The sequence below is a fragment of the Epinephelus lanceolatus genome, chromosome 1, assembly GCF_041903045.1.
Source record: "Epinephelus lanceolatus isolate andai-2023 chromosome 1, ASM4190304v1, whole genome shotgun sequence".
NCBI lineage: Eukaryota > Metazoa > Chordata > Actinopteri > Perciformes > Serranidae > Epinephelus > Epinephelus lanceolatus.
In genome coordinates, this window is record NC_135734.1 from 40,537,829 (window position 1) to 40,563,401 (window position 25,573).

Here is a 25,573-nt window from a genome sequence, read left to right on the forward strand (position 1 = left end):
CAGACCCAAGTCAAGATGTGTACTTGCAAATAATAGCCTGATTTAAATGCCAGATATGTTAAATGTTACGATGCCAAATTGTTAAACACAGACACGTGTATCATTTATATGTGGCAAACCTTAAACTGTAACCACACAGTTTAAGACACGACCTACATATGTGTATACATACTGACCAAGGTCTGGTTAGCCTTGCTCTACTGATGGGGGCTGGGCAGGAGCCAGGCAGGATTAATAAATAATGCTTACTAGGTGTGTGTGTGTGTGTGTGTGTGTGTGTGTGTACAGAGAATGCTGGCAGAGTAAATATAATATTTGGAAATTCTTCACTAGGCTTGTTGTGGTGGGAGGTTTTTCTCCAAAGGTGGTCTCCATCTTTACATGGTTGTTCTTAGGTTACACGTTACAACATCGAGCAGCTTCACTTTACACAGATATAGATATTTTAAACTAACATCGACAAAGGGATCAATCTTTTAACTTTTATGTTGCCCTACTATCCGTCTGGATGGGGGCGTAACAAAAGGAAAAAATGACACCAGTGTTGAGTTGTGTCCCCTACGCCACCCGTGATAAAGAACCACCGACCACAACAAGCTTATAAAGGGCCTTTAAGGAGACAATGAAGAAGACCTCATTAAAAAAAATACAGCCTATGTTAAAGTGTCTCGCTACTATGAGTGGTCTGAGGTCGGTCTACATTTCTGGCGTTCTTTGTGGCTTCTACACACCAGGACCCTCCATCACTGACTCCATGAAACTCCAACTTTCAATAACAGTGGCAGTAAACCACAAACTGTTTGTACTTGGAGGCAGGCGTGCCGTAAATCTAAGACCGGAGGGACACTCACCGGGCGACTTTGTGGCTGTGCATTCATTGGCTGCGTCTGGGGAGAATACACTAGAGGGGCGGAGCCAGCATTTTGTCCAGGGTTGTATGGAGACTGTCGAAAGAAGAAAAGGACAGACAGACAGAGAAGGAGAGGGTTCATTATATCAGGGCTCTGAATGAAGTGTGTCCCGCCGTCCTTGGGGGGGGGGGGGCCTGTATTTTCTCATTTCTTTTGTATTTTCTGTTTTTGGGACGTTTATGAGTATGTAACCTCACAGCGCATGGGTGAGGTTGGGGTTTTATAAAGGTAGCAACCAGTTTCCAGGCCGTAAGCTGGAGGCATCCAAGAGATACAGCATTGGGGAAAACCCCCCGCAAATGTAGAGGCGTATTGCTAAATTAGAGTGAATCCAAGGTTTTCTTTCACTTTCCCTGGCGAGCAGTAACCGACAATTCTGCACAGTATACCTTTGATCACTTGCAAAGTTGTCAATGTAGAATTGCATGACAGTACACAATTCAGGAGTGTACAAGCACTCGTCACACACCTTGACACTCATATACAGCGAGAAGATTAACGGCATGTTTACACTAGATGCAGAAGTGCCGTTATATCAACTGTCGCGCGAACAGTTGTCTGGACACTAGAAGCGCATTTCTTTGCGACAGTCAGGAAGCGATTCTGCTTCTCTGTGCTTTCGAATCACACGTAGAGCTCTGTCTGCTTATATGTGTCTGTTTGTCTCTCTTGATCCCCATTTAGACACAACTGAGGTGTGAGGTATGTAAGCATAGGATGCATATTCTATATTTTCTAAGAATCCTTTATATCGTTCATAATAGATTATCAGTGTGTTTTCTTGCCAAATTTGTTCGCAAAGATCAGACACTATCGCTGCAGAGCTTGGTGTCGTGGCACCCGCTGCGGCGCATTCAGTGTGAAAAGCCCAACTGGTTAACAAGGGTGTTGAAAGGAAGCAGGCAGGGCTTCACAGAAAATCGGCGCACTATGCGTTGCTTCTGCATCGAGTGAGAACCCAGCAAAAGCCGTCAGGAAGTTACAATGGCACACCAATGTGGTGGTACGATTTTACGCTTTCAGGTGTCACCGGCGGCCTAAACAGCAAAACATACTAAAGAAGAAACAAAAATACAGATAGGGACAAACTGCAACCACAGTCTTCGTCTCTCTATGAGGACACCAGAGAGGCGGCCCTCTCATGTGTGCACACATGCGCATGCCCAGTGTTTACAGATACAAGAAAAAAAAAAAAAAAAAAAAAAGGAATCACAAAGTTTACAGATATTACAATTTAAAACAACTGTTCATTTATAAATTGAACGCGTGTGACATGAATAAATTAATGAATATGTAACAAATGGTTTAATAAAACATGAGCTAATCTATAATTTAATCATTCCCAGGGATTTTTTTTATTATGCCACACATCACTTTAATTATGTTAATAATTTCATTGTAGAAAAACACTCATTTAATAATTAGAAGGGCGAGCATTTACTTTGGGATGGTTTAAAATGTATATCGTGGCGGCGGTGAAAATAGTTAAAGCCCTGTTTACATGCACAGACCTGGAGCTGTGCAGCAATCACTGAATTCATTAGGACATTTCAACCTTAACAAATACACCAGCAACACTACCGTTGATGATGCTGGGGGAAAATGTTTTCGATTGGGGTTTATGTGCTGCGCAAAGATAATTGGTGCCCTCAAGAACTGCAAATCCTGTGTTGCTTTATTCCTCATCTAGTGTGCAGTGGAGCCAGGTGGAGGTAGGTTTAAGCAGATCTGCTTACTGGTCTCCGAGCTGCTGCTGCCGGTATGGCGGTGATAATTTAAGTTTGTGCTGGCTGACAGGACTATCTATAGAAGGCTGGTGAGAGCTTTAGGGTGAGGCAGTGGGCCATTAGGCTATAACGGTAAAGTGGAACAACTAGATTCCTCGCGAGCATTGTCACATACTTGCAGAGACGCTGAGTTACCGAGTCGACATGCTTGTGAGCGAGAGCAGCGAGGCAGTCAGAGATGCAAGCATCACGGCAGCAGCGTTGCTAACTGACAGAGTAATTAAACTTTCACATAGAGTGACCTGTTTGACTGTATTTATTGAATTTTCTTCCCAACTAAAAGTGTAAACAGATGATGTGATGCTGCTTTCTTTCTTCCCATCATGTTCAGCCCTGACTTACGTCATTGCCCTATCCTATCTCCTATCCTATCCTATGTCAAAGTAGCTATAGACAGAGAAATAAACTAACTTCCCACCATATATTTAACCCTCACCAAACCTCAACCATCTCCGCTCCTAATTAATTAAATAATCTTACCTAAATCCGAGCTAATCACTGTGCATCTGCCCTTATCCCTGGTAGTATACGAGATTTAACACCCACATCCCCTTTTAACATTCTCTCAATCCTGATTAATTATTCCCCACTTTGACTTCTGACAGAGCTTCTACCCAAAGAGCCGAGGTCTTAACACGACTGGCTCCAAAATATTTAACTGATAAGGACCTCTTTCAGCCTCAGGGGCATAGCTCTGGAAACAGACCTACACATTTTGAAGTTAGGTTGAGCCAATGATAATATATCATAAAATCATGGGGAAATAGCCGACGTGACTGACAGGGAGTTCCTGTGGTTTGGAAACAATGTACTATTCTTCCCACAGTGACAAAACCTTTTGCAACTGACAAACCCGTCGACGATTACTGACAGTTCGTTAAAACGTTACTTAATCCTGGTGCTGGGTTCAAAGCCACATCCTCTAATTGTTCATGTGGGCTCCATCCAGATGTAATTTTGCTACATGTATGCTGAGCTCGCCCCCTCCAGACCCTTAATAGGGTTTAACAGGCACTGTATAGACAATACAGTCGATGCATGTTTGTCTACAGGCACAGTGGTGTCATTATCTATCTGTCAATATATTGATTCAATGATCAACGATCTAATATCATCTATGCCAAGTGTTAACATCAATCCACATCATCATCTTAAAGATTCGCCTTCATTTTGAAGTTCCCATGGCACGTCTCTGTCACCATCAAACAGCGCTACGCAGATAATGGCAAGCGGAGGCAAGATGATGAGGATATTTACAGCCCTCTCAGGAATAAATTAGCTGGGCATGTCACTCCGCTGTCTTGCTGCTCTCTCTACGACAACATTGGTTGCTCTGTTTCAACTATATTGGGCTGAAAAAACATGCATGCAGGAATACATTAAGCCATGCTGACAGGAAACGCCTGCTAACCACTAAGCTACTTTATGCTTTTGTCAAATGTTCTTGTTAAGTTGTGTTTTATGTTTGTTAGTAGAGTCAATTCAAAGTAAACTTTACTGCAGTTATTTACAATTATTTATGTGTTCTCTTAGGGCCAAAAGCAAAAAGAAAGGTGTGGCAGCCTCTTCTGTAACTGACTGTGTTAATGTGCATATGATATCACTTCATGTCGATCGCAGGCACCTGAATTGAATCAAATCAAAATCATATTGAGGCAGATTTTGTGATATCAGCAAATATCGTATCATGATGAAACATCTGAACTTAACTGAAGCAATACAATCATGCAAACATGGCTTACTGCTGTATTAGGAAAGTAGTGGAAAAGAAAAGGGACAAACAGGAAAATAAAACGTGTAAAAAGCTGATGTAAGAAAAGACAAAACAGGTCAGGGGTCGACGTCGTGGGCAGAATTATCTGCATATTGCATATATTTTTACAGCAAATGAACTGATTTTTTTGTATTTTTCTCAAACAAAGGTCTAAAAATTGTGTTTGCAATCTTACAATGTGACAAATTTCATTCATTGAGACAACAAAACATCTTGTCATAGCATAATCATATCAGTTCTAGTGCTGAATTGTCGCCCAGCCCAAAAACAAGTCATAAAAAGCAAGCAGACAAATGGACAGATCAAACATGAAAATGCAGAGAGGATGACGGCGGACACAGTGACAAACTCACCCCTCCGCCTGCCTCCCAGCCCTTAGGGTAGCGATATGGGGAAGCTGTGGGTACTGATACCTGAGAGAGCGCCGGGGAGTGGGCATGACCGGGCGGGGTGCCCGCCAAGTTAGGGTGTCCCTTTGTGATGTCGTGAGCAGTGTAAGGAGGGCCAGCATGCCTGGGTACCTGTATCACATGAAACAGAAAGATTAGGCACATACACAAAAGGAGATATTATGTCAGATTGATGCACACACACACACACACACACAAAAAGGGATGTAGAGGAGGAACAGTGGAGGCAGGACTCCACAGGTCATTAGTCCTCCCTTCTGCGGAGGATTGTAAATTAAGCTAAAGCCCTAGGATTAGCCCCTGTATGTGTGCAGAGGTGAAGACCTGTGCTGTGGGATGGGTGTTGAAGCTTGCAGGGGTTGGCCGAGACTGGCTTGGCCTCTTCTGCAGCCTGCTGTGCCCAACTATGCTGTGCAAAGATGTCTGGGGCCTCACATGGCAAAACTGGGTCAAGTAATCATATTACAATCCCACTCATCTGCGCTAAATAGAGTGCACCTGATACAATAGATACAACTGAGTCATGCTAAACAAGCTCCGTTGATACGGGCCGACGATGGGCTCGGGTTAGTCGCACCAGCCGAGCGAGCAGTATCGGCAAGAGAGGAGCTTTGACTCAGCTCTCAGGCTGTGGTGTGGCAGGATGGGCCTTGGCTGCTGCAGCTGTGGGCGCCTGGCACCACTGCAGGTGCTGCTTGTTGCTGCAGCAAGCCTGACACACCAGGGAATGAGACAGGATACTGCAGGAAGAAAACAGGAGGCACTGAGACTGAGACAGACTGGAGAGCTGGGCAACCCACCTTTCACTCCAGGGCCTTTATTTTTTAATCTTTACACACTGTAGCTGTTAAAGCTTTTACAGCAAAACTAACATTTGAAAACCAACATCTCAAAATTATATCATATTTAAATCTCAGGCATTTTTCGGCACAGCTTCTATAGTACCAATCCCCTCTGCATCTCTCCATCTTCTATGTGTGGCCCACTTCCCTCAGATGACCTGGGATAAAGCAACTAATCTAGCCGCTGTTGCCAGGGGAGGAGCCTGCTCTGCTCCAGGCGAGTGACTGATTCTGAGGACATACAGAGTGATGGTATGGGGGAGGGGAGGCAAGCGACTGTATAGGCGCTGTACATGAGGGTAGGGGAAAAAGAGTGCACAAGCCCCGCATCCACTGCAGAGAACAACTGCTTCATGCCATGGGCACGGTTTATTTCCACCAGTGTCATCATTGCTGCAGCCTCGCAGCTTAAAGCGAACTTTCAACAAGCTACAACATCTCATAAAACCTGTGGTGTATCCAGTGCCGTTGTGCCGTAGTGGATAAATAATCTCATAGCTGAATAACTATCTGCGTTTCTTTCACAAACTGCAGCTGCCTACTGTACATCACCACTGACAACATCCTCTTTGTGGTGTCAAATAATCAAAGTGGCATTTCTATGGTGAACCACAATGCTCGTAAAAGCCAGTCAGAGATTACAAAATGGGCTAACAAACACACACAAGCTAATATTTTCCCACAAAATATCACTATAATGTTAAAGGAAGTCTCAGCGAGCGCTACAACTGTTTTCATTATGTCAGCTCAGTTCATTTTGAGTGAGGAAAAAAATCAATAAAATGTGAAGCAAAAAGGGAAATCAATACTCCTATCCTCTAATTTCTGCAGTATACATTTATTTACAAGATGTCCAACAGTGAACATGGAAGTATCTGTACCTTTAATGGTAGGGCTGCCACTAATCTGTATCTCATAAAGCCCTCCAACAAATCACTGCCCTCCAGGTAAATGCACATTTGGCTTATCAGAGGAGAAACCCAGAGTGGCGCAGCAGAGCACTGAGGGTCTGCGAACGGCCGCGCTCAACACTGCTGTACAGCATGATGCCCGCTTGCAGATGGTGCCTGTCATGTCCTCAGAGGAAGGGAGGATGCCATTTCGGGTTTGTTTGTATTTAGGGAGCTACAGTAGGTGTGGCCAGTCACAGACGAGACAACAAATGGCTCCCAAAGTTCAGCCAGGGACAACATATTAAAGTGCATTTTTTTCCTGTGACCAAATCTAATAGTTTTCCTAAAGCCCCTGGCTCTTTCACACAGACGCCCGAAGTAGGTTCAAATAAATACAAGAGTTATGTGAATATTATGACGACAAAGATCAGATACGGCAAATGTTAATTAACTCCTAAAGGAGACAATGAATGGCAAAGGTCCCCTGAGGTGACACATTTCCACAGCAGTCACATCACAGCATTACATCTTTACAAGCACACCTTCCTCTCTGCATAATAAAATAAACACAAATGCAATGCAAATGTTTACAGCGCCTTTAAAAGCTATTTAACCCCTTGTCATTTGTTTACACTTTAAAAATACAGTATTTGACACAATGTTAGAAAAAAAAACCCTCTAAAGGAGGGGTGAGTGATCTGAGGCACTGCCATGTTGCGTGGTACCAAACCGCTCTAACATATTTAAACTCCACACACATTCAATTGCCAGTTTATTAGGTACACATGAAGGGGATTTACACCTGAAAACGAATGCAATGAATCCCATCTTCATAGACGTTACAGTTTTCTTTAGCAGGATTTATACTTGTGCGGCAGACCCTACGCCATAGCCTAGGCTGTTGTGAGCATTTAAACTTGTGCGGTGGTGAGTCTGTGTCGCTCTGCAGTTACACCTCCAAAACACTAGTCACCAGCGGAGGTTTCTGTGAAGTTAAGTTGATTCATAACACACATTAAACATTGCTTAATAGAGACAGTTTCAAACACAAGTACACAAATCAGCTTCACTTTAACTCACAGAATTCACAGACAAACACTTGTCTTTATCTGGACACATTTTCCCCACAAATACAACATGCTAACATTATTAGCAAAAGCCTGTGGCAATTATCCTAGAAGAAATTATCCTAGCTGCTAGCAGACTTCTCTCTACCCATATGAAGCCAGGGACAACAGCAACGTTTAAAAAAATGTAATGTCACAAAATTCGACTCCATTACAACTCACAAGGTTCACTGACAAAACAACTGTCTTACACTGGACGCATTTTCCAAACACATACAACATGCTAATGTTATTAGCACAAGCCTTTGGCATTTTACATTGTCTAAATTAGCCTAGCGACTAGCGGAGATTTCCTCTGCTCATATGAAGCCAGGATAAATCACACACAAGACTTAAAAGGCCAATTCTGAGGGGGCTGTATTGCCGTTATGATTTATTTTTTCTTATCTGAAAAATAAAAGTAAATAAAAGCCTTGTTTCCACTGAGGGAAATGGTTTCAGCTTACAGAAATAGACAGGTCTGTGTTACTGTCTGCTGTCAGATACATTTCTGGGGAGGTGCACGTCAGGCTACGGAGTATGTACGGCATTGATTCGACGCAGAAGTATACATTCCGCCTTAGGAGGAAACAGGTGCGTTTCACCTGCACTGAACTTCAGTTTGGCGCTCTGCCTCAAAAATACGGCCATGTCTGTGTCACTCTGCCGTCAGGTCAGAAACAGCAAAAGAATCTTATGTTGTTTTTGATGTGGTGTGAAGCCAACATCAGAGCATGATTACAATGGTTGTAATGTTCAGTGGGAGGAGATTCTCATATTTTGTCCACGCAACTTACATCAGTGAAGGTAGACTAAACATTGGACACACCTCTCTGTAAGATGCAATGTGGCTTAACAGCTCCAAAATAAATAACAGCCTACAAAAAGCACCATAAAGTTAAATCAACACCTCTATTAAAAATTTTAAAGAAAAACACTCCAACCTTTCTGAAGGTAGTGTTGCATAAGACTGCAACAGTTTTAGACAGGTGTACCTAATAATGTGGCAACCATGTTTTGGCACAGTTTTTGTCACAGTGGCTGCAACTACATAAACCGTACTTTAGTTATGAGTCGTAAGTGTGTATTTCCAGTACATACCCTGCAGAATACAGGTGGATGTGTGTGTGTGCGTGTGCGTGCGTGTGTGTGAGAGAGAGAGAGAGGGGCAAATGACTCACGCTGTAGACTGCAGCGACTCCAGGCTGTGTGGGGAAGATTCGGTCGTCCAGTGATGGCTGAACCCGTGGGATTCTGGAGAGAGGTGCTTAAGGACAAACTCTACTGGAGACCAAGAACCAGTTTGATGCTAGATAAAAGTTGGGCCGCTCATCAGGTAAGATTCCTGTCATATTTTATGTATTCATGTCAGAGATGAGGTTAAGTATTGCTGACTAAACCACATGAGGAGACTTGATTTAATGCGTGTGGAAGTTTCCCGTTTAGCAGACACTCCTCTGTGACTGCTTCCTTCAACACTTCTGTGTTTTTATGCAACACATTCAGCTGATTCAGATCCAAAGGGCTTTCCTCGAGCCCCAATGGCTCTGTAGATTGATTTCAAGGATCCCCCCCAACCGCCCCCACCCCGCCCAAAATGCCCCATCTCTGAGAGAACACAGTGTACCTTCACCGTTTTGCAAGTGTTAAAGGGAAAATCTGAAATGGATTCCTGGACCACTTCAGGCGAGGGGGGACACACAGAGCAGGAGATTAGATAACTGCAGAGGAGCAGCAAAACTTTAGTCAGTATCAATTCTCTTTGTCTTAAGCTAAAAGTAAAATAATAGGTCAAAGAAAAACCTCATGTTACGACACTTGTAAAAGCGTGTAACACTCTAGGCTTTATCAGCACTGTGGGCTCTGTTTGAACAGAAGATAGCTTCCAAAACATGTAATAATGAGACTCGCTCTGGAGACATCACTCAGATGTTGGAGGAGACAAAAGAGGGAATGTGTAACAGACACATAGAAGAGGGAAGCCCTGTGGTTAGTAACCTGCTCAGGCAGTTGTCTGTGACAGTAAGTCTCTGTCTCTCTCACACACACACACACACACACACACACACGGTCACATGGTTTAGGGGAAACCGAATGTCTAGGTTTCTTCCCTTCACGCAAATCACGCCTTCCTCTCCCCTCAGGGCCAGGTAATGCTGGAAAAGAAGTATGACATGTCCAGCCACTACGTACATCAAAAGTGTTTGGAGTCGTTCAAATACCAGCTATCACGAAGAAAGGGGGTGAATGCAGTATCGTTTAAAAGTTGGGATATCAGCGCAGATGTTCTGACAGTCACTCCAGCATGAAACTCATTGTGTTGCACTCGGCTGTACGCATGAAAAGAGGCACAAACAGTTGTGTAACTAATGAGAAGTTCAAACCGGGCATACTCTCTAACCTCTGCACAGCTGGCCAATCAGGCCACTAAGTGGGCGTCAATGTCAGATTGTAAACTTTGGAAAGTTACAGGAATGGCCGCCCGCTAATCCGACGTCGGAAAAGGTGCGTGTGGGGAGGGGCGGGAAAGCTTTCCCAAAGCTATCATACCATCCGACAAGCTGTTCTGACGGAATAAACTGGCCCCTTTAAGCCAGTTTACTCTGCTCTTGCCTGCAGGGGCCGTCATCTCTCTTGGCCCCCTGCCAGCACAGCTACTCGCACCCGAAAACACAAGAGGGGGAGAGGGAGATAAGGAGAGGGAAGAATCGTTTTAAAAAGAGGGCTGAGATTCAAAAAGCAGAAGCACAGCAGGAAGCATTATCTGTTTCATTGCCGGGGAATTTGGAAAAACAACACACCCACCCTCCAACACACACAGTCAGTACACACACACACACACACACACACACACACACACACACACACACACAGAAATTAGGAGTAATTAGAGGCTCAGTCTCTTCACACTGACATGACAGTTTAGGTGAGGAGGAGCACAAAATAATACTGAGCTGTGGGCAACACAGTGTTTGGATTTTTTATCTTTTGTTTTGATGTGCCAAAAGCATCAGACACAAGACATCTTAGCAAACAGTGCAATTACCAGAAAGACTGAAAAAAAAAAAAAAAAGGACAGATCACCTGTCATGATCTGAAAATGCGGTACATCTCTTGTCACAAAGCAAGTGAGAAATGAAAAGTCTTAATCTCAAATGCTTCTTGACCCAGGTCTGGTGGGGGACAGAAACAGCACGACACAGGAAGCAGGGAGCTCTCAACAGTGAGGCAACCTGATCGGTCTGAGCTCCATGACCGCTGTTTGGCAACTGTGTCGGGGACTGTAAACAGAGGGAAGGCAGCGAGATGATGTGCGCCGGTGAAGCCAGGGTTCAACCTGCTAAAGCAACAGGAACAAACCCACCTGGAGGTCAGGGGGCTGTTGTCAACAGCGGCAAGGGCGGGAAAAGCAAAAAAGATCGAGTAAGATGAGAATTCTTGCAGGGATTCTGGCAGACCTCATCGTCTTATAACTGCAGCCAAATAGCTCAAAGAAGAGAATATTTAAATGGCTCAAAGCCAGTATGCAGATTTCTGTTATCTCAGGAGGTAAACACCTGTAGTCACTGCAGAATGTTGTCACGCCACAAAGTAGGAGAGAAAATGGTGATTGTTGTTAGTTGCCATGGTGACAACACACACTCTATAAGAGCTGTGCGACAAATAATTTCATCCCATTCAAGTAAGCAGAGGCAGGGTTTCGACAGCTAAAGGTAAGTTAAATTTAAGACTTTTTTAATGCCAACTGGAAGGAAACTTCGGACCAAATTCACGATAATCAAAACTGAAGAAAAAAAATGAACAGACTCCAATTACTTAGGGTTTCGGACAATTTGCCCAAATGCTGTAACATACAACACAACTCGCCTTTTGGCAGAAGTGAGGGTTGAACTGAACTGGGAAATACCTGACGTTTGTTGGCGGGATTTCTTGAGGATTTTATGTTTCTAAATCTCCATGTGAGAATTCACTGCCTTGATTCCCATCGTGCTGACTTTGAAAACTTGCAACATAAAGTTACAATGAGCCTTTAACGTACTGCCTTGTAATGGTTTCAGCAATGCTATAAAGTCAATCAAACAACTGTCTACAAAATGGCTGAATGACATGGTTTCTTGTCTACATCTTGAGGAAATTTGGTACACTCTGTCTTACTCATCAAGTTTTCTAAAATTTGGGGACCTTTTATTGAACACATAAAAAGGATGAGGAGTCAAGCCGACAAACCACATTGGACTACTCCCTTACATTGGGCTGTACACTGTGCTTCAATCTACCAGAACACTATGTCTCCATTAGACCTTTCCTGACCACTTATTGTCTTTATCCAATGGATGCCATCTCTCTGCCTCAACCTTCCTATGGACACATTAGGAACTGGAGTGTAATTGTACCGTTTTTTCTTTAGCTGGCAGTGTGTGTTTTTGTTTTTTTGTTTTGTTTTTGTATTATCAGGGTTAAAAACTGAAACATCAATTCCCTGTTGTCCAGGGTACAGTGATAGCTAGCTAGCAGACAGTAGATCCTCTGCTCTGAGCATCTAACCCAGAAACAAAACATGAGTGTGATAATAATGTAAGAGGTATCCAGTAAATAATTTTTAAAAAATATGTTGCCATTTATTTTGAGATTTTGCCATGCGAAGTAAAAAAAGAGGCAGAAAATCTTACTTCATGTCATTGCATTTTTTAAGACTTTTGACAGATTGATTTAAGACATTTCATATTATTTAGAGATAAATGAATTTACTTCCTTTAAAGACATTTTAAGGATCTGCAGGAACCCTGGGAGGGCCAAACTGGAAGTAGCTGGCTTGGCCGTCAGGTCTTTTCTTCATTTTTTTTAACCCAATGATGCAGAAATCCAGGTAATTCAACACCTACCAAGACGAACTGTTTTGGCTCCATGGACCACTGAGCAACTTTCATAGGAATGAAGAGACCTTGTCTCTAACACTGTATCCATTTCTCTCTAAACATCCATGTTTAGTGACTTGCCGTGCGTTGGTTTATACAGAAGTTATCCTGCTATAAAAGGTCACGGTTCTTTGCAATGGCAATGATACCAACAAAAATGGCCACCGCTCTGATGATCCTGCTATTAGAGTTGAGTGGAAGTGTCCATTCTACTCTCATTCCACTGTATCTCTACGATGGTGCCTTCAGCTCAAACAATCTTTCATATCATGTTTTGAGTGAAATTTAAAAAGCAATAATGAGCATAAAATCTATTCCAAAGCAAAATGACGTTTAAGCAACACAGCAAGAAATGTGTTTAATTGAACAACTGATCCAGTTTTGTTTTCCCTCTGGACATCTTCGGTTTCTGTGCCTCAATGCTTGTTTGTTTCACAATCTGTAACAACATTCCACTTTGATAGTAAAAGCATTTCCAGTTTGTTGGCTACTAATCCCCATATGGGTTCATCACTAAATCTAGGTTTCTGTATATATTCTTGCAGAGTAAAGATCGACTGCTGGAGCTGAAGATATTCCAGTGTTCTGATATTCATGCTCAGTCACATCCAGGCGATCCCGCTGAGAAAAACAAAATGTCCCGAGGTAAAACATCACTTATGTCAAGCCCTCCATGTGGGTGGCCAGGTAACCAGATGGAAGCAGACTCTTCTCAGTCAAGCTCTTCTGCATGTATCAGGCACGAGCATGAAAGTGGCTGTCCGCACTAATTAGATATTAGTCATTAGTTCGATCTCCATTAATTTTCTGCTTGAGGAGAGAGGGTGAGCACAATGTCAACTTACAGACTTGCAACAGTGATACTGCCCCGGGGAACGAGAGTGGCTGAAAAATTACCTGCAACATCCGAAACTACACCAATGGTGAGATTCACATTTGACTCTCGCTGGAATGAGAAGAAATGCAGCGTTCAGATGACGGAGGATTGAGAGTACGTCAGACCAAGACCAAAGATTTCTTTTGACACTGACTGTACGCACATATCCATGGAAAATCCGCTCACATTTCAACCAGGGTTCCTCCCTCCCACACAAGGATAAGCTGCCATGTATCTTACTGTTGACAAGGTGAAAATTAGGTCTAAAACATGTCTGCCGCCGCAGCCTAAATCGAGTCCATGCTGCCCCTTCTTATCTGAGAAGATCATAAAGTAGTTTGAGCCGCTCCTCCTTGTCCCTTGACCATACAGTGACCTGTAAGCCTCATTTAGGAGGGAAAAGCTTCTGTGGCTCCTGCTCCATCATTAGCTTACTGTAAAGCCACTAATGTGCTGAGTATGTGTGTGTGTGTGTGTGTGTGTGTGTGTGTGTGTGTGTGTGTGAGGTGGAGAGAAAGGGAAAGACAGGAGGAAATACAGCCTTGGAAAATAGCAGGGGTGTGATCAGGACGATGATGCAGCTCAATAAACTGTAATCTGCTAGTACCGATTAAACTAATAAATCACAGCTGTGTATTTAAAGGGACAGTTCACCCCAAAATAATAAAGAAGACCTATTTTTCCTCTTACCTGTAGTGCTATTCATCAATCTAGACTCTTTTGGTGTGAGTTGCAGAGTGTTGGAGATATCAGCTGTAGAGATGTCTATCTTTTCTTGTTCTTTATTGATCACATAAATATGTGGGTAACTATGTGTCCATGTTTGGGTACACACACATTCATGGGTGGCATGTATGATTAGGCATGTGGGTACCACGTGTGTTGATATCTGCGTGTACCTATGGTATACCTAGATGTTGGTGCCAAAAAATACATTTGAAAAACTTAACAGCAATGTCTCTGCAGAAATCAGGACATGGTTACTCAACATAATCCAGAGACCTTGTTGTTTGTGCAGAAGGAAGTGTGCATCTACTGCTAGCTCACCTAGCACCACTGAGCTAGCTAACATTAGCCCTCAGCCGAGGAGGACGCCATCAATTATTACATCTTGTGCTGTCATGAGCACAGAAGGAAACATGCATCTACTCATGTATAACCATGAGTAGATGCATGCTTCCTTCTGTGCTTAGCATGCATCTACTCATGTATAACCATGAGTAGATGCATGCTTCCTTCTGTGCGGTGATTGGGTGTGGCAGGTGTAATTTGGTAGAAAGAAAACAGTCCCTATGTGAAACTGCTCACAACAAGGTTTGTGCTTGAGTAACTGGGTCATGATTTCTGGAAAGAGACACTGCTGTTAAGTTTTTCAAATGTAATTTTTTGGAACGTTCAGCACCACACGCCAAGTGACATCTACTTCCATTATATTCATCCCTACGGCCATATCTCCAACACTCAGAAACTCACACCAAAGCTGTCTAGACTGATAAAGAGCACTACAGGTGAGAGGAAAAAAAATATGTATTTCTGATTTTGGGGTGAACTGTCCCTTTACCAGCCTCACCCCTGAATGAATCACATGAAATATCCCAAGCAGAAGAGGCCACAGAGATTCTGTCAGAGTGAGAGGTGAGCTCTGTTTTTGCTGACTTAGCCGCTCTGTAGACAAATATCACCTAAATCAAACAGTGATGTTTGGATTGCCACATAATAACACATAAGCAATTTCATTGCCGCAGCAGGAAAAAAAGAGTCTTGTGTCACATAAATATGGCACACATTTAAAAATACCACACTTCCTTTGAATGACACAGGCTACCTGGAAGTCTCAGTGCAGCGGGTTCAGCGTGGAGGCACAGGAAGTGAGCGGAGACGGCCCAGATGGTGCAGACACAAACCCTCCTTCTCCCTGCTGGCCCACTGGCCACTCTTGCTTGCACGTACACACACACACACATACACACACACCTCTCACTGCCTGCCTGCTGTTGCTGAGATTGCTCTTTCACTAGAGTATGAACGATAGGTGGTGTGTTAGTGGATTCAACTCTAATACGCCAAATCTTGAGAAGCAATGGTTCTAAATATCTGCAGCTCAGACCATGTTTGGTTTTAAAATTAGGGAGAGAGACCATCCGTCTGCACTTTAAAGTAGGTAAATGCAGAAAATATGTAAATAAATACCAAAAATTCCAGTTTCCCTCAGGATAAATAAAGTTGTAATGGATGTTTTTTCACTACTTAATGTCTAAATCCACACACAAGTTGCCACTTATTTTGGATTTCAATTACTTGAGGCACTTTGAGTGTAATAAAGAAGTATCTTTAAAGCCAGTCTGCTGGTGTCATTTCTCCAAGTGATAGTCTTAAGACAACCATGAGGCTGAACAGTCTGTTGTACATCTCTGACACTCTGCCAAGGTGCATTAAAAAATGTGAAAATACTTCCTGTTATTCAGACAGTGGACGCCAACGTGACCTTATTTTTGCAGTGACAGCTTTTTTCTGTGAAACAACTTGAGAAAGTATGAAAAAAACAAAGTTTGATGACTTTGTATGAGTCAGACATAGGTGATAAATTATATAAGCCATATCATGAAGAACAAGAAGTGAACAGTTTGCAAAGAGACCCTGCAGTGGAAGCAGAAACACAGGCCAGTTGTCAGGAACAGCAGCCAGAATTACATTATCACCCCGTTATAGGTTTATGTTTAAAACAGAAGCAGTGCTGGACTTAGCCAGGGCTGAGTACTAGTAATATCGATACCAGTGGAGCAGTGGTTCCCAACTGGTCTAGCCACAGGATCAAGGTTTCTCCTTAGTCATTCATTCAAAGTCAACACAGTTCAATACATTCAGTGTCATACTTGTGTTTGGCCATGTCGTTGAGCCAGTTTGCTGCCTCTGTCAAGTAGCTGTCCATTATTCACTCGCACTACAGCAGGAAACAGCACTTCAAAGTAAAAGCTCTGTGCCGGAAATTCACTGTACCTAAAAATAAAGTCTGTTTTTGTACAAACTTGACATGTTTGTGAGTCACTTGTGGTTCATTCAGAATGGACCCACGACCCACCAGTTGGGAACCACTGCAATAGAGTTCTTCATTTGATGCCTTTTTTCCCCACTTCATCTGATAACCATCATGTGAATAGAAGCATTCAGTTGCATAAAATCCCACCAGACGCCACAATAGTGTAGCATAGCCATACTTTCAAAAGTGTAGGTGGCCTTTCGGCACGCTGATCTACCAACTCTGTTAAATACCTAATGCTTGGGCTGGAAATTAGCACCAGCTGCTAGCCAAATGCTGGTTAAATACGCAAGTGGCTGCCAGATTTGCTTCACTCACCAGCCAAAAAAAAAAATAATTGTGATCTGTGGCCGGTGGATTTTGGGATCCATCAGCCAAAGTAGATGGTGGACAAAAAAGATAATTTCCAACCCTGAATACACCACAGACTGCATGGGTTGTAGCTGCTGCAGGAGTGGGCCAATCACAGGTTGCTAGAATGCTTGCAGTAACTGGCTGCGAGCTAAACCACACAAATAGTCCATTTTTTTTCTAGATTCGGGTACAAAAAGGATTGAAAGCAGGTATCATTTGACTGGAGTAACAATACACTGTCTTAAGTACCAACAGCCTCAACAATGAGGATGGACCCAGCTGACAAAAACACTTGCCATGATGATTTCGGCAAACAGAACCTGGTTCTGGTTTCCAAAGGTGAGTTTTATCGTGAAATATGTATTTTTCAGATTCTGTTTTGCAGAAAAAAACTTCTGAAATGTGCAACAACAGAGAACTGAAATAAATAACAATAACAAGGGAACAGGGACAAAATGGTCGCTAAACTTGCACTGACGCGAGTCCAGTTGCCTGTGACAACGCACTTAAGTTTGCTCGCACTGCTCCGCTGTGTACTGTGCTGCACTTACTAACCTCGTTCACCTGCACACAGATTACGCAGCTGTTTGGCTGAGGTGTCTTCTCACAGTACATGCAATATTTCATTTGTACATTTATGAGGCGAAGCATAAAACCTTGTTCCGACACAAATATTAGCACCGTATTGGCAACTGATGTAGCACTACTTGCTGACATGAGGATGTGAACGTTCTCAACTCCACCATTGACCTTACAGCATCACAGTGTGGGTGGAAAGGATCTCCAAACACAGAGTTCACTGTACATACTAAATATTGTAAGAACAGTTGAAGGCAAAGTGAGTGTGATCAGAAAAATGTCTGTTTTTCAACAATTACTGGTTGTATCTGCAAAGATTTTTCCAGAGTGAATTCAGGTGTTGATTGAAAGATTGAGTAGAACAACAAAACATCCTTAATAATGTGGAAGTGTCATATCAGATGAAAACACTGGGAGAGCTCTGACAGTGTGCAGAATGTCTTCCTCAACAGGCCACTCCCTCTCTGGAAAGAACAGTCCTGCATGCTGGCTCATAACAACTCAGCAGTTTATTTATAACATCCCACAGTGAGTATGCTCATGAGGATATCTTGTCATGCAGGCTGCACACACCTGTCGTAAAATACAGGACTACGGTGCTGTGTGACCAATCAGCTGGGTACATACATGACGTAGTCGTATCTCAAACTGGCTGTGACTGCATGTCTGGCTCACAGGTTACCCTAAACTTCACTGCTTCTTATTGGCACATGCTGTCATCATTTTGTCCAAACCATGAGGACGAAGAGTTGGAAAAAAAAAAAAAAGCTGTGTGAAAAAGGAGCGAGATGAAAGTGCTGTACCATGAAAGCTGAGGGGCTGGAGGGGGTGCCCGGGGAGACGTGCACGGGGGGAATGGGGAGAAGCCCTCAGTTTTCTCAGCTGGGCCAGCAGTGGGGTGAGGTGAGCCGTGGGGGGATGGAAGGAAATGAGGGAGGGCTGAGGCAGGCTGGGTGACCTGGGCCTTTGTTGGCAGATGGTGGGAAGCGCCACCTTGGCCTCTCGCTCTGAATGCTAAGCAGCGCTGCCATTGTCTGGCAAGTGCAGCAGCAGACGCATGCGCTGGGTGTTTCTCTGGCAACCAGGAACAGAAACAAACTGCCCCACCACCCCCGGCACTGCACACATACGCGCCTCCCCACCCTGCTTCTCTGAACCCCCCTGTGCAGCTCAGGACACGCACAAACACACACAGCAACATCCTCCCGAGTGGGAATTCCCACACATCAGGCGACCAGGCCAGACGAGGCATAACATGCTCCCACACTGCTGACCTTAGAGGTCTGGAGAGAGTGAGAGGTCAGACAAGTGGCGACACTCAAGAGGGTCAGTTTTCATGTAGACATGAAAATCAAATGCAGTGCTGTCTAAAACAGGGTCCAGGGACCATCAGAGGGACCTTGGAAATTACAGAGAGGTACCAGGACAAAGCTTCCTGCGAATTCATTCTCTTTTGATGACGGAACAATTTATCCTTTCTGTTAACTCCCACCTACTGCACAGATGGTTATGTAATACAAGAAAAAAGTCATACTTTTTTTATTATAGTGAAAGACATTGAATATTTAATATAATCCCATTAAATTCAACAGAAACTACAAACTCTAAAATGACCACATAGTTGAAACAATATCTCTTCAACTACAAACCTAATATGCTTAAATACATGAAAGTAGCATTTACTGCATGGCTGTTGCATTGGATTGAATTAAATGTACATTAGCTAAGTGAACCTTACAAACTGGCATGAGATCAGTGTACTCACAAGTGCATTTGCCTGCAACCCCCATGTGGATTCAGGTGGGGACAGAATGTCTTATAAACCTTACGTTGGATCTTTTGGATTCAGTTTAACTGTACTAAACATATTATCTCCAACCCCTGAACACATTCTGTAAAACTGTAGTTAAAAAACCAGACTGACTGATGTCTTAATGCCATTAAAAACAACTATAGCGAGGAGAACTGAGTTAATCAGCTATTGTGCGATATGTCCTGTCTGATGGCTGTCTGCCACAGGTTTGTCCCTGTGTGTGCTGGGTCACAGGTACTCATAGATCAGTTGATCGATGGCGACAACTTTTACAAGAGGAGTCAGAAATTCCACAACAAAATCAGACTGATCAATTTAGTCTGTGCTGAAGCTAAGATAAGAAAGAATGAACAAACTGAAAATCTAAACAGATCAATTATGCCCGAGATGTATTTCCCATGATTCTAGTCATTTTTATGTATCCCTCCACCTTAAACAAGACATCAGTCAAGTAAATGGAGAGGGTATGTCTGTATTCAACTGGTAGGAACTTCACATCATACAGCTGAAAGTAGGTTAAGCAAATTTCAAGAGCCTGGAGAGTCAAAAGAGGGCACAGCACAACAAATAAAGACACCATTATCCTCTGCGTTGTGCTCGCAACAACTGCAAAACATCACAACGCACTGTAAGCAAGACGGGGGTTTCACACTGCCACCTGCCACAACCAGCGACTTACTGCCCTTTACAGATGTCAGAAACACGGGGAGGCTGTGATCGTGGGTGGCAGGAAATCAGGTTGAGACATCACACCCCAAAGCCAAGCCACAACAGAAGCCTGTCAGATCACAAAAGACACATCTCTCTGCCACTAGCAGGCAGGGGATGTCAACCTAATCCTCTGTCTCACACTACTGCCACCATGCTGTAAATAAAACAGGAGGTGACATAACCACAGTGACTTCACTCCACCTAAAGTAGGGTAGAGTAGTGCTGGTGGATCACTGTGTAAACTCAAAGATAAAGGTGTATTCTGGGGCAATGACAGTGCAAACCTAGACATTAAAGCCTGAACTACACACTGCATTTTTATAGCTGTGGAGCTAAAATGTGAGGGGAGGATTATTGTACTGTAATGTCAATTTCAACGATTTTATCTGCCTAAGATGGTTTAAAACAAACCCCTAATGCAAAGCAATGGCATGCACAGTCCATAAACAAGCAGGCTACTTTCTCACAGCTAATTTATACATGCTGTCATGCTGGGAGCTCACCGGCCCAGGCACTGACAGGCCTGTCAAGGTGCACAGCAGCACCTCCTTAAAAGCTAACCTACTGTCATGTGAAAACGGAAATGAAGTGCAATTCCCACAAACAGGGCCTTGTGCAGGCTAATATCGGCCCCATTATGGAGCTACAGGTCGTCACCCCAAAAAATGGGTGAAGCTTTACTGCTCTGCGACGTCGCATTCACTGACTTGTGCACTTGCTAGCCACAGAGGCTACCCTCCGGTTAGCTGGCTGGCACAGTAACTAAGCTAATGCACCTTGCTAGCCAGCAACGGCAACTGAACAAAGCCGGTAACCGGTGAGGAAAGCCTGATAGCCTGCCGGTGATGGCGCTTTCATACACCGAATAATGTCACCTCATTTATCTTTAAGTGTACCCACTATGCTCAAATGACAGTTGTATTCAATTACAACCGTAGCTGGAATCAGTGTTGTAGCTCCCGAAAATCTAACTGACATTTCCGTTAGCTTTGGCAACCGGCTTGATAAGCTAACGTTAGCATAGTTAGCTAGCTAATTGTCCCCTCCCCTCCCAGCTCCCTCCAAACGAAACCATCATCCCCGCATCAAACCCCTGCTACATACCGCTAATAAAACAACAATGTGTGCTGCTGTCACAATGGGGGGGTGAAATGCATAACATCACAAGCAAATTCCACGTTACCCAAGTCAAAGGATACTGAGGTGGCGGCACCGCGCCGGGCTGAGGAGCTGTTGGAGCTCCCGGCGGCAGAGACACGGAGGTCAGGGTAGCCCGCAGTTGGCTCGACGGAGAGGGGCCACTTCCAGGTCCGCTAACTGCGACAGCGGCGGGTTTGGGGACCACTTTCGGTGGCAAACTCATTGCAAAAAAATCAACAAATAAAAACAATACCTTAATAAATACTGATACAAACAACGCCTAGCTTGCATGCATTGAGCAAGCGTAGCAGATTCTTGAAGCAGGCCCCAAATCCCTTTAACGAACCGGGATAACGAAGCTCGAATAGCAACACAAACGTCTTTTTTTCATGGAAAGTCGCTGTTCGGATCAGCGGTGCTATTCATGGGGACGGTGGGAGGTTTAGCCTCCCTCGCCCGTCCGGAACCTCTGCGGATCCGGCTCGGTTTCGTTTCTTTCAATACAAATAATCGCCGCGATCTTCAACCTCCCTCGGCGATCTACCTTTTCTTCTCGACACGTATGTTTTCTATCATTTTTTTCTCACAGAGATGAGAGACTTCGCCAACATGGCGTTGCGGCCGCTTCCAGCAGTCCGGGCAGGACAGATGATTCGGCAATTCTCGGCCAGTTACGGATTCGCTCGGCTAATCAACTAACCTACAATCAGATACAGATACTGTGCGAGGTTCACGTGTCCACAGTGTGTCTGAAATACTGAATTTTGTCTCTTTTCTTTTTTTAAATTTGTCATTTTAAAATCCTAAATTAAGTTAACGACATTAAAACTTAAAACTTAACATTTCATTGACAATTGCTTTAACATGACAAGCAAAATAATTAAAAAATAAAATATTTTCGTGTTTGATTTTTTTCCCCAATAATTTGTGTGCATGCATGGCCAAAAATATTTCACATCCAGTATTCAGATATTTCCACATTATAGCTCATGGCCTGTACTCTGCACCAGCAGCAGCACTCTAACATGGATTCATGTGTTATTAGCGCCATCTATCGTCCACGTGGCTGCCTCGCATCTGCGAGCCTGCAAGACAGTTTCTGTGAGTCACTGTGATTTCACAGTGATTGGTTAATTAATGTAATCTGAGGCAGAGAGTACTGTATGAATGTAGTCACGCATTTCTGTACAACTAAAAGGCAGGGATGGATTACTGAAAGGACGTAGGCACAGGCCCAGGGGCCAAAAGTGTCAGGGGGGCCCTGGACCTGCACCTGCAAAATGTCTCTTAAATCGACATGTACCAACCAGGGAGAGACTCAAAATGACCACAAAGAGGCGCAAAAGATCATAAAGATGCACAAAGGAATTGGAAAGAGACACAAAATAACTACAAAAATAGGCAAAACAACCGCATTGGGACATAAACGTCTGTGGGGCCACTGTGGCTCAGACGTTCAGGGGGTCCTCCACTAATCGGAAGATCAGCAATTCCAACCCCGACTCCTCCAGTCTGCATTTTGAAGTATCCTTGGGCAAGATATTGAACCCTATGTTGCTCCCAATGGCTGTTCCATCAGTGTGAGTGTGTGTGAATGGTTACTGTGTAGCAGGCAGCCCCTTGTCTGGTAGCCTCGGCCACCTGTGTGTGATAGTGCATGTGAATGGGTGCATGTGACGTAGTGTAAAAGCGCTTTGAGTGGTCAGTCAATGAGAAAGGTACTCTACAAGTGCAGTTAATTTACATAAAATGACCACAAAGACACAAAAAGACTATTAAGGGACACAAAATGACAACTAAGACACAAAACAACCACAAAAGGACACTAAATGACTATGGAGACACAAAACAACCACAAAAGGACACTAAATGACTACAAAGACACACAAAACAACCACAAAGGGACACTAAATGACTATGGAGACACAAAATGACTACAAAGAGACTCAGATCAACTACAAGGGACACAAAATGACAACAGAGAGACACAAAACAACTATGAAGGGACTCAAAATGACTATAGAGACACAAATCAACCACAAGGACACACAAAACAACCACAAAGGGATACGAAATGAATACAGAGACACAAAATAACCACGATGAGACACAAAATGACTACAAAGAGACACAAAACAACCACAAAGGGACTCAAAATGACTACAAAGAGACACAAATCAACCACAAGGACACACAAAACAACCACAAAGGGATACGAAATGAATACAGAGACACAAAATAACCACAAAGGGACACAAAATGACGACAAATAGACACAAAACAACTATGAAGGGACTCAAAATGACAACAGAGACACAAAACTACGAAGGGACTCAAAATGTCAACAGAGAGACACAAAACAACTATGAAGGGACTCAAAATGACAACAGAGAGACACAAAACAACTACGAAGGGACTCAAAATGACTACAAAGAGACACAAAATAACTATGAAGGGACTCAAAATGACAACAGAGACACACAAAACCACAAAATGAATACAGAGACACAAAACAACCTCAAAACGACAAAATGACCACAGAGACAAAAAACCACAAAGGGATACAAAATGACTACAAATAGACACAAAACAATCACAAAGGGACACAAAATGACCAGACACATGAAGCAACCACAAAGGGACACTAAGGGACTACAAAGAGACAAAACAACTACAAAGGGACACAAAACGACCAAAAAAAAAACCCCAAATAACCTGAGAGCAACAAAAAATTATCTCAGAGACCCAAAAATGACAACACAAAGGCATAAAACCACAAGGAGACACAAAATTACTACAAAGTCTTTGTGTTTTGCTCCTATGTAGAAGACATTGTTGGGGCCTTTGCATAACTGTGCCCAGGGGCCCACTTACTCATAATCCGCCCATTTTAAAAGGTGTGTGTGTGTGTGTGTGTGTGAGTGAGAGAGAGAGAGGGAGAGGGAGGGAGCCACTAAACAAACTGTACACATGAGACAAACGTGTTTTACGATTGGTTTTACTATACAAAATAATTTGTGACAAACTCTCATAAAAACAGTTTATGGCACATCATAGCTCAGTCTCATGACAAAGGTCTGAATGAAAAAATAGTCGATTCATTTCAATTTATTGCCGTAAATTTCTCTGTTCCTTCATTCTGTTTCTAATTTGCGTTGGTCTTCCATCACAGATATGAAGTGCCAAATATCAAGTCTATATCTCTATAAATGTAACAGTTTGTGGGGTTTGACAAACTGTTGCTGTTGTATTAAAATATATTTCAAAAACAAATTCTTAATAAAACTGTCCATATGGGTCGCATTTTAATTTTCCATCTTACATCTTGCAGGTCCCTGGTTCACTGTCATATAAAAATCTGTGACCATAAATAAACTAGAATAAAAGTAAACTGGAGCAGATCGTGAGCACAGTGAAGAGGGTCAGAAAAAAAGAAACAGCACTTTGCTTGTTCATCACTATACGTGATAAACAGTTCACAAAGTCTGAGAGTGGTTCCCCCATTGTCCGTAGTAACCATCTGTCGGGTTTCCAGTGTTCGAAAAGCGCATTTATAGCAACATTTTACTTCAGAAGTCAGGGAAAGCTGTTTGCTACACCAGCAGTTCTTGTGGAGAAGCTCTGCAGATAGCGATCCTCCACACGGAGCAGGCACATTCTGTCCTGATGAGGAGCCCGATAAGCGTTAAGTGGCAAGGCAGTTGGATTCTCAGTGGTTCTTGCGTTCCCCGTCCATAGAGACTTTGTCAATCTTCTCTCCCAAATGTCCATTTTACTCCTGGCTGATAAGCAGCGCAGAGCAACGACGCATCACCAGAGCTCACACTTGTGTTTAGGGTTCATGGGAGCATCTGCTTTGCAGCCAAAGTGCTTTGAGAATTCCTGTGAATTGGAGATGGTGCCGATGACTCTGAATCTTGACGGACTGTGAGGGTCTGTGATGACGCCCTCGTGTGAGCTTTCAGGTGTCCTGACAGAGCACCATACCTGCGGGAATAATGAAGAAAGAGACGCAACATGAGGGATTAATTCTGTGTGGGCCTTTAAAATTATTAGTTGATTTCAATAAAGAATTGAATAAAGAGATTTCAGAGACTGGCATGAACTGATTATATTGCTCATTATGATTTTTCATCAGCAATCATTTCTTGTCATTACAGCTCTTTGAGTGTTTCTTTTAAGGTTATTAATTAAAAATCTCTGTTTCTTTGACTGTTTTAGCTTCACTGCAGAACGACGGCACGATAAGCATTGTCGCCTCACAGCAAGAGAGTTCCTAATTCGAACCCTGAGCTTCTGTGTGAAGTTTGGGTTTTCTCCGGGTACTCCAGCTTCCTCCCACAGTCCAATCACATGCAGGTTAATTGCTGACTCTAAATTGTCCGTAGGTGTGAATGTGAGTGTGAATGGTTGTCTGTTCCTA

General features: G+C 43.3%; 2 protein-coding genes and 1 long non-coding RNA gene across 15 annotated transcripts in view; 1 reads left to right on the forward strand and 2 right to left on the reverse strand.

Moving 5' to 3' along the window:
- eif4g3a (eukaryotic translation initiation factor 4 gamma, 3a) overlaps positions 1 to 21,815 on the reverse strand; it is a 79,028-nt gene extending 57,213 nt beyond the window's left edge. For 11 of the 12 annotated variants that reach the window (XM_033626316.2, XM_033626320.2, XM_033626311.2 and 8 more), the window contains exons 1-4: positions 21,210 to 21,799; positions 8,905 to 8,977; positions 4,826 to 4,993; positions 852 to 944 (exon numbers count right to left, since the gene is read on the reverse strand). In XM_033626316.2, coding sequence (XP_033482207.1) covers positions 852 to 944; positions 4,826 to 4,993; positions 8,905 to 8,977; positions 21,210 to 21,373 — 498 coding nt within the window. In that variant the 5' untranslated portion in view covers positions 21,374 to 21,799. Of the gene's footprint in view, positions 1 to 851; positions 945 to 4,825; positions 4,994 to 8,904; positions 8,978 to 21,193 lie in introns of all 12 variants that reach the window. The other variant, XM_033626317.2, reaches the window with a different exon arrangement.
- On the forward strand, positions 8,942 to 13,863 carry LOC144464254 (uncharacterized). The gene is made up of 2 exons (XR_013492005.1): positions 8,942 to 9,059; positions 13,185 to 13,863. It is a non-coding gene; the product is annotated as an uncharacterized LOC144464254 (long non-coding RNA).
- Positions 21,816 to 24,132: 2,317 nt separating the features above from the next.
- ece1 (endothelin converting enzyme 1) overlaps positions 24,133 to 25,573 on the reverse strand; it is a 42,389-nt gene continuing 40,948 nt past the window's right edge. For both annotated transcript variants that reach the window (XM_033626409.2, XM_033626408.2), the window contains one exon: positions 24,133 to 25,137. In XM_033626409.2, the coding sequence (XP_033482300.1) occupies positions 24,961 to 25,137 (177 nt within the window). In that variant the 3' untranslated portion in view covers positions 24,133 to 24,960. The remainder of the gene's footprint in view (positions 25,138 to 25,573) is intronic.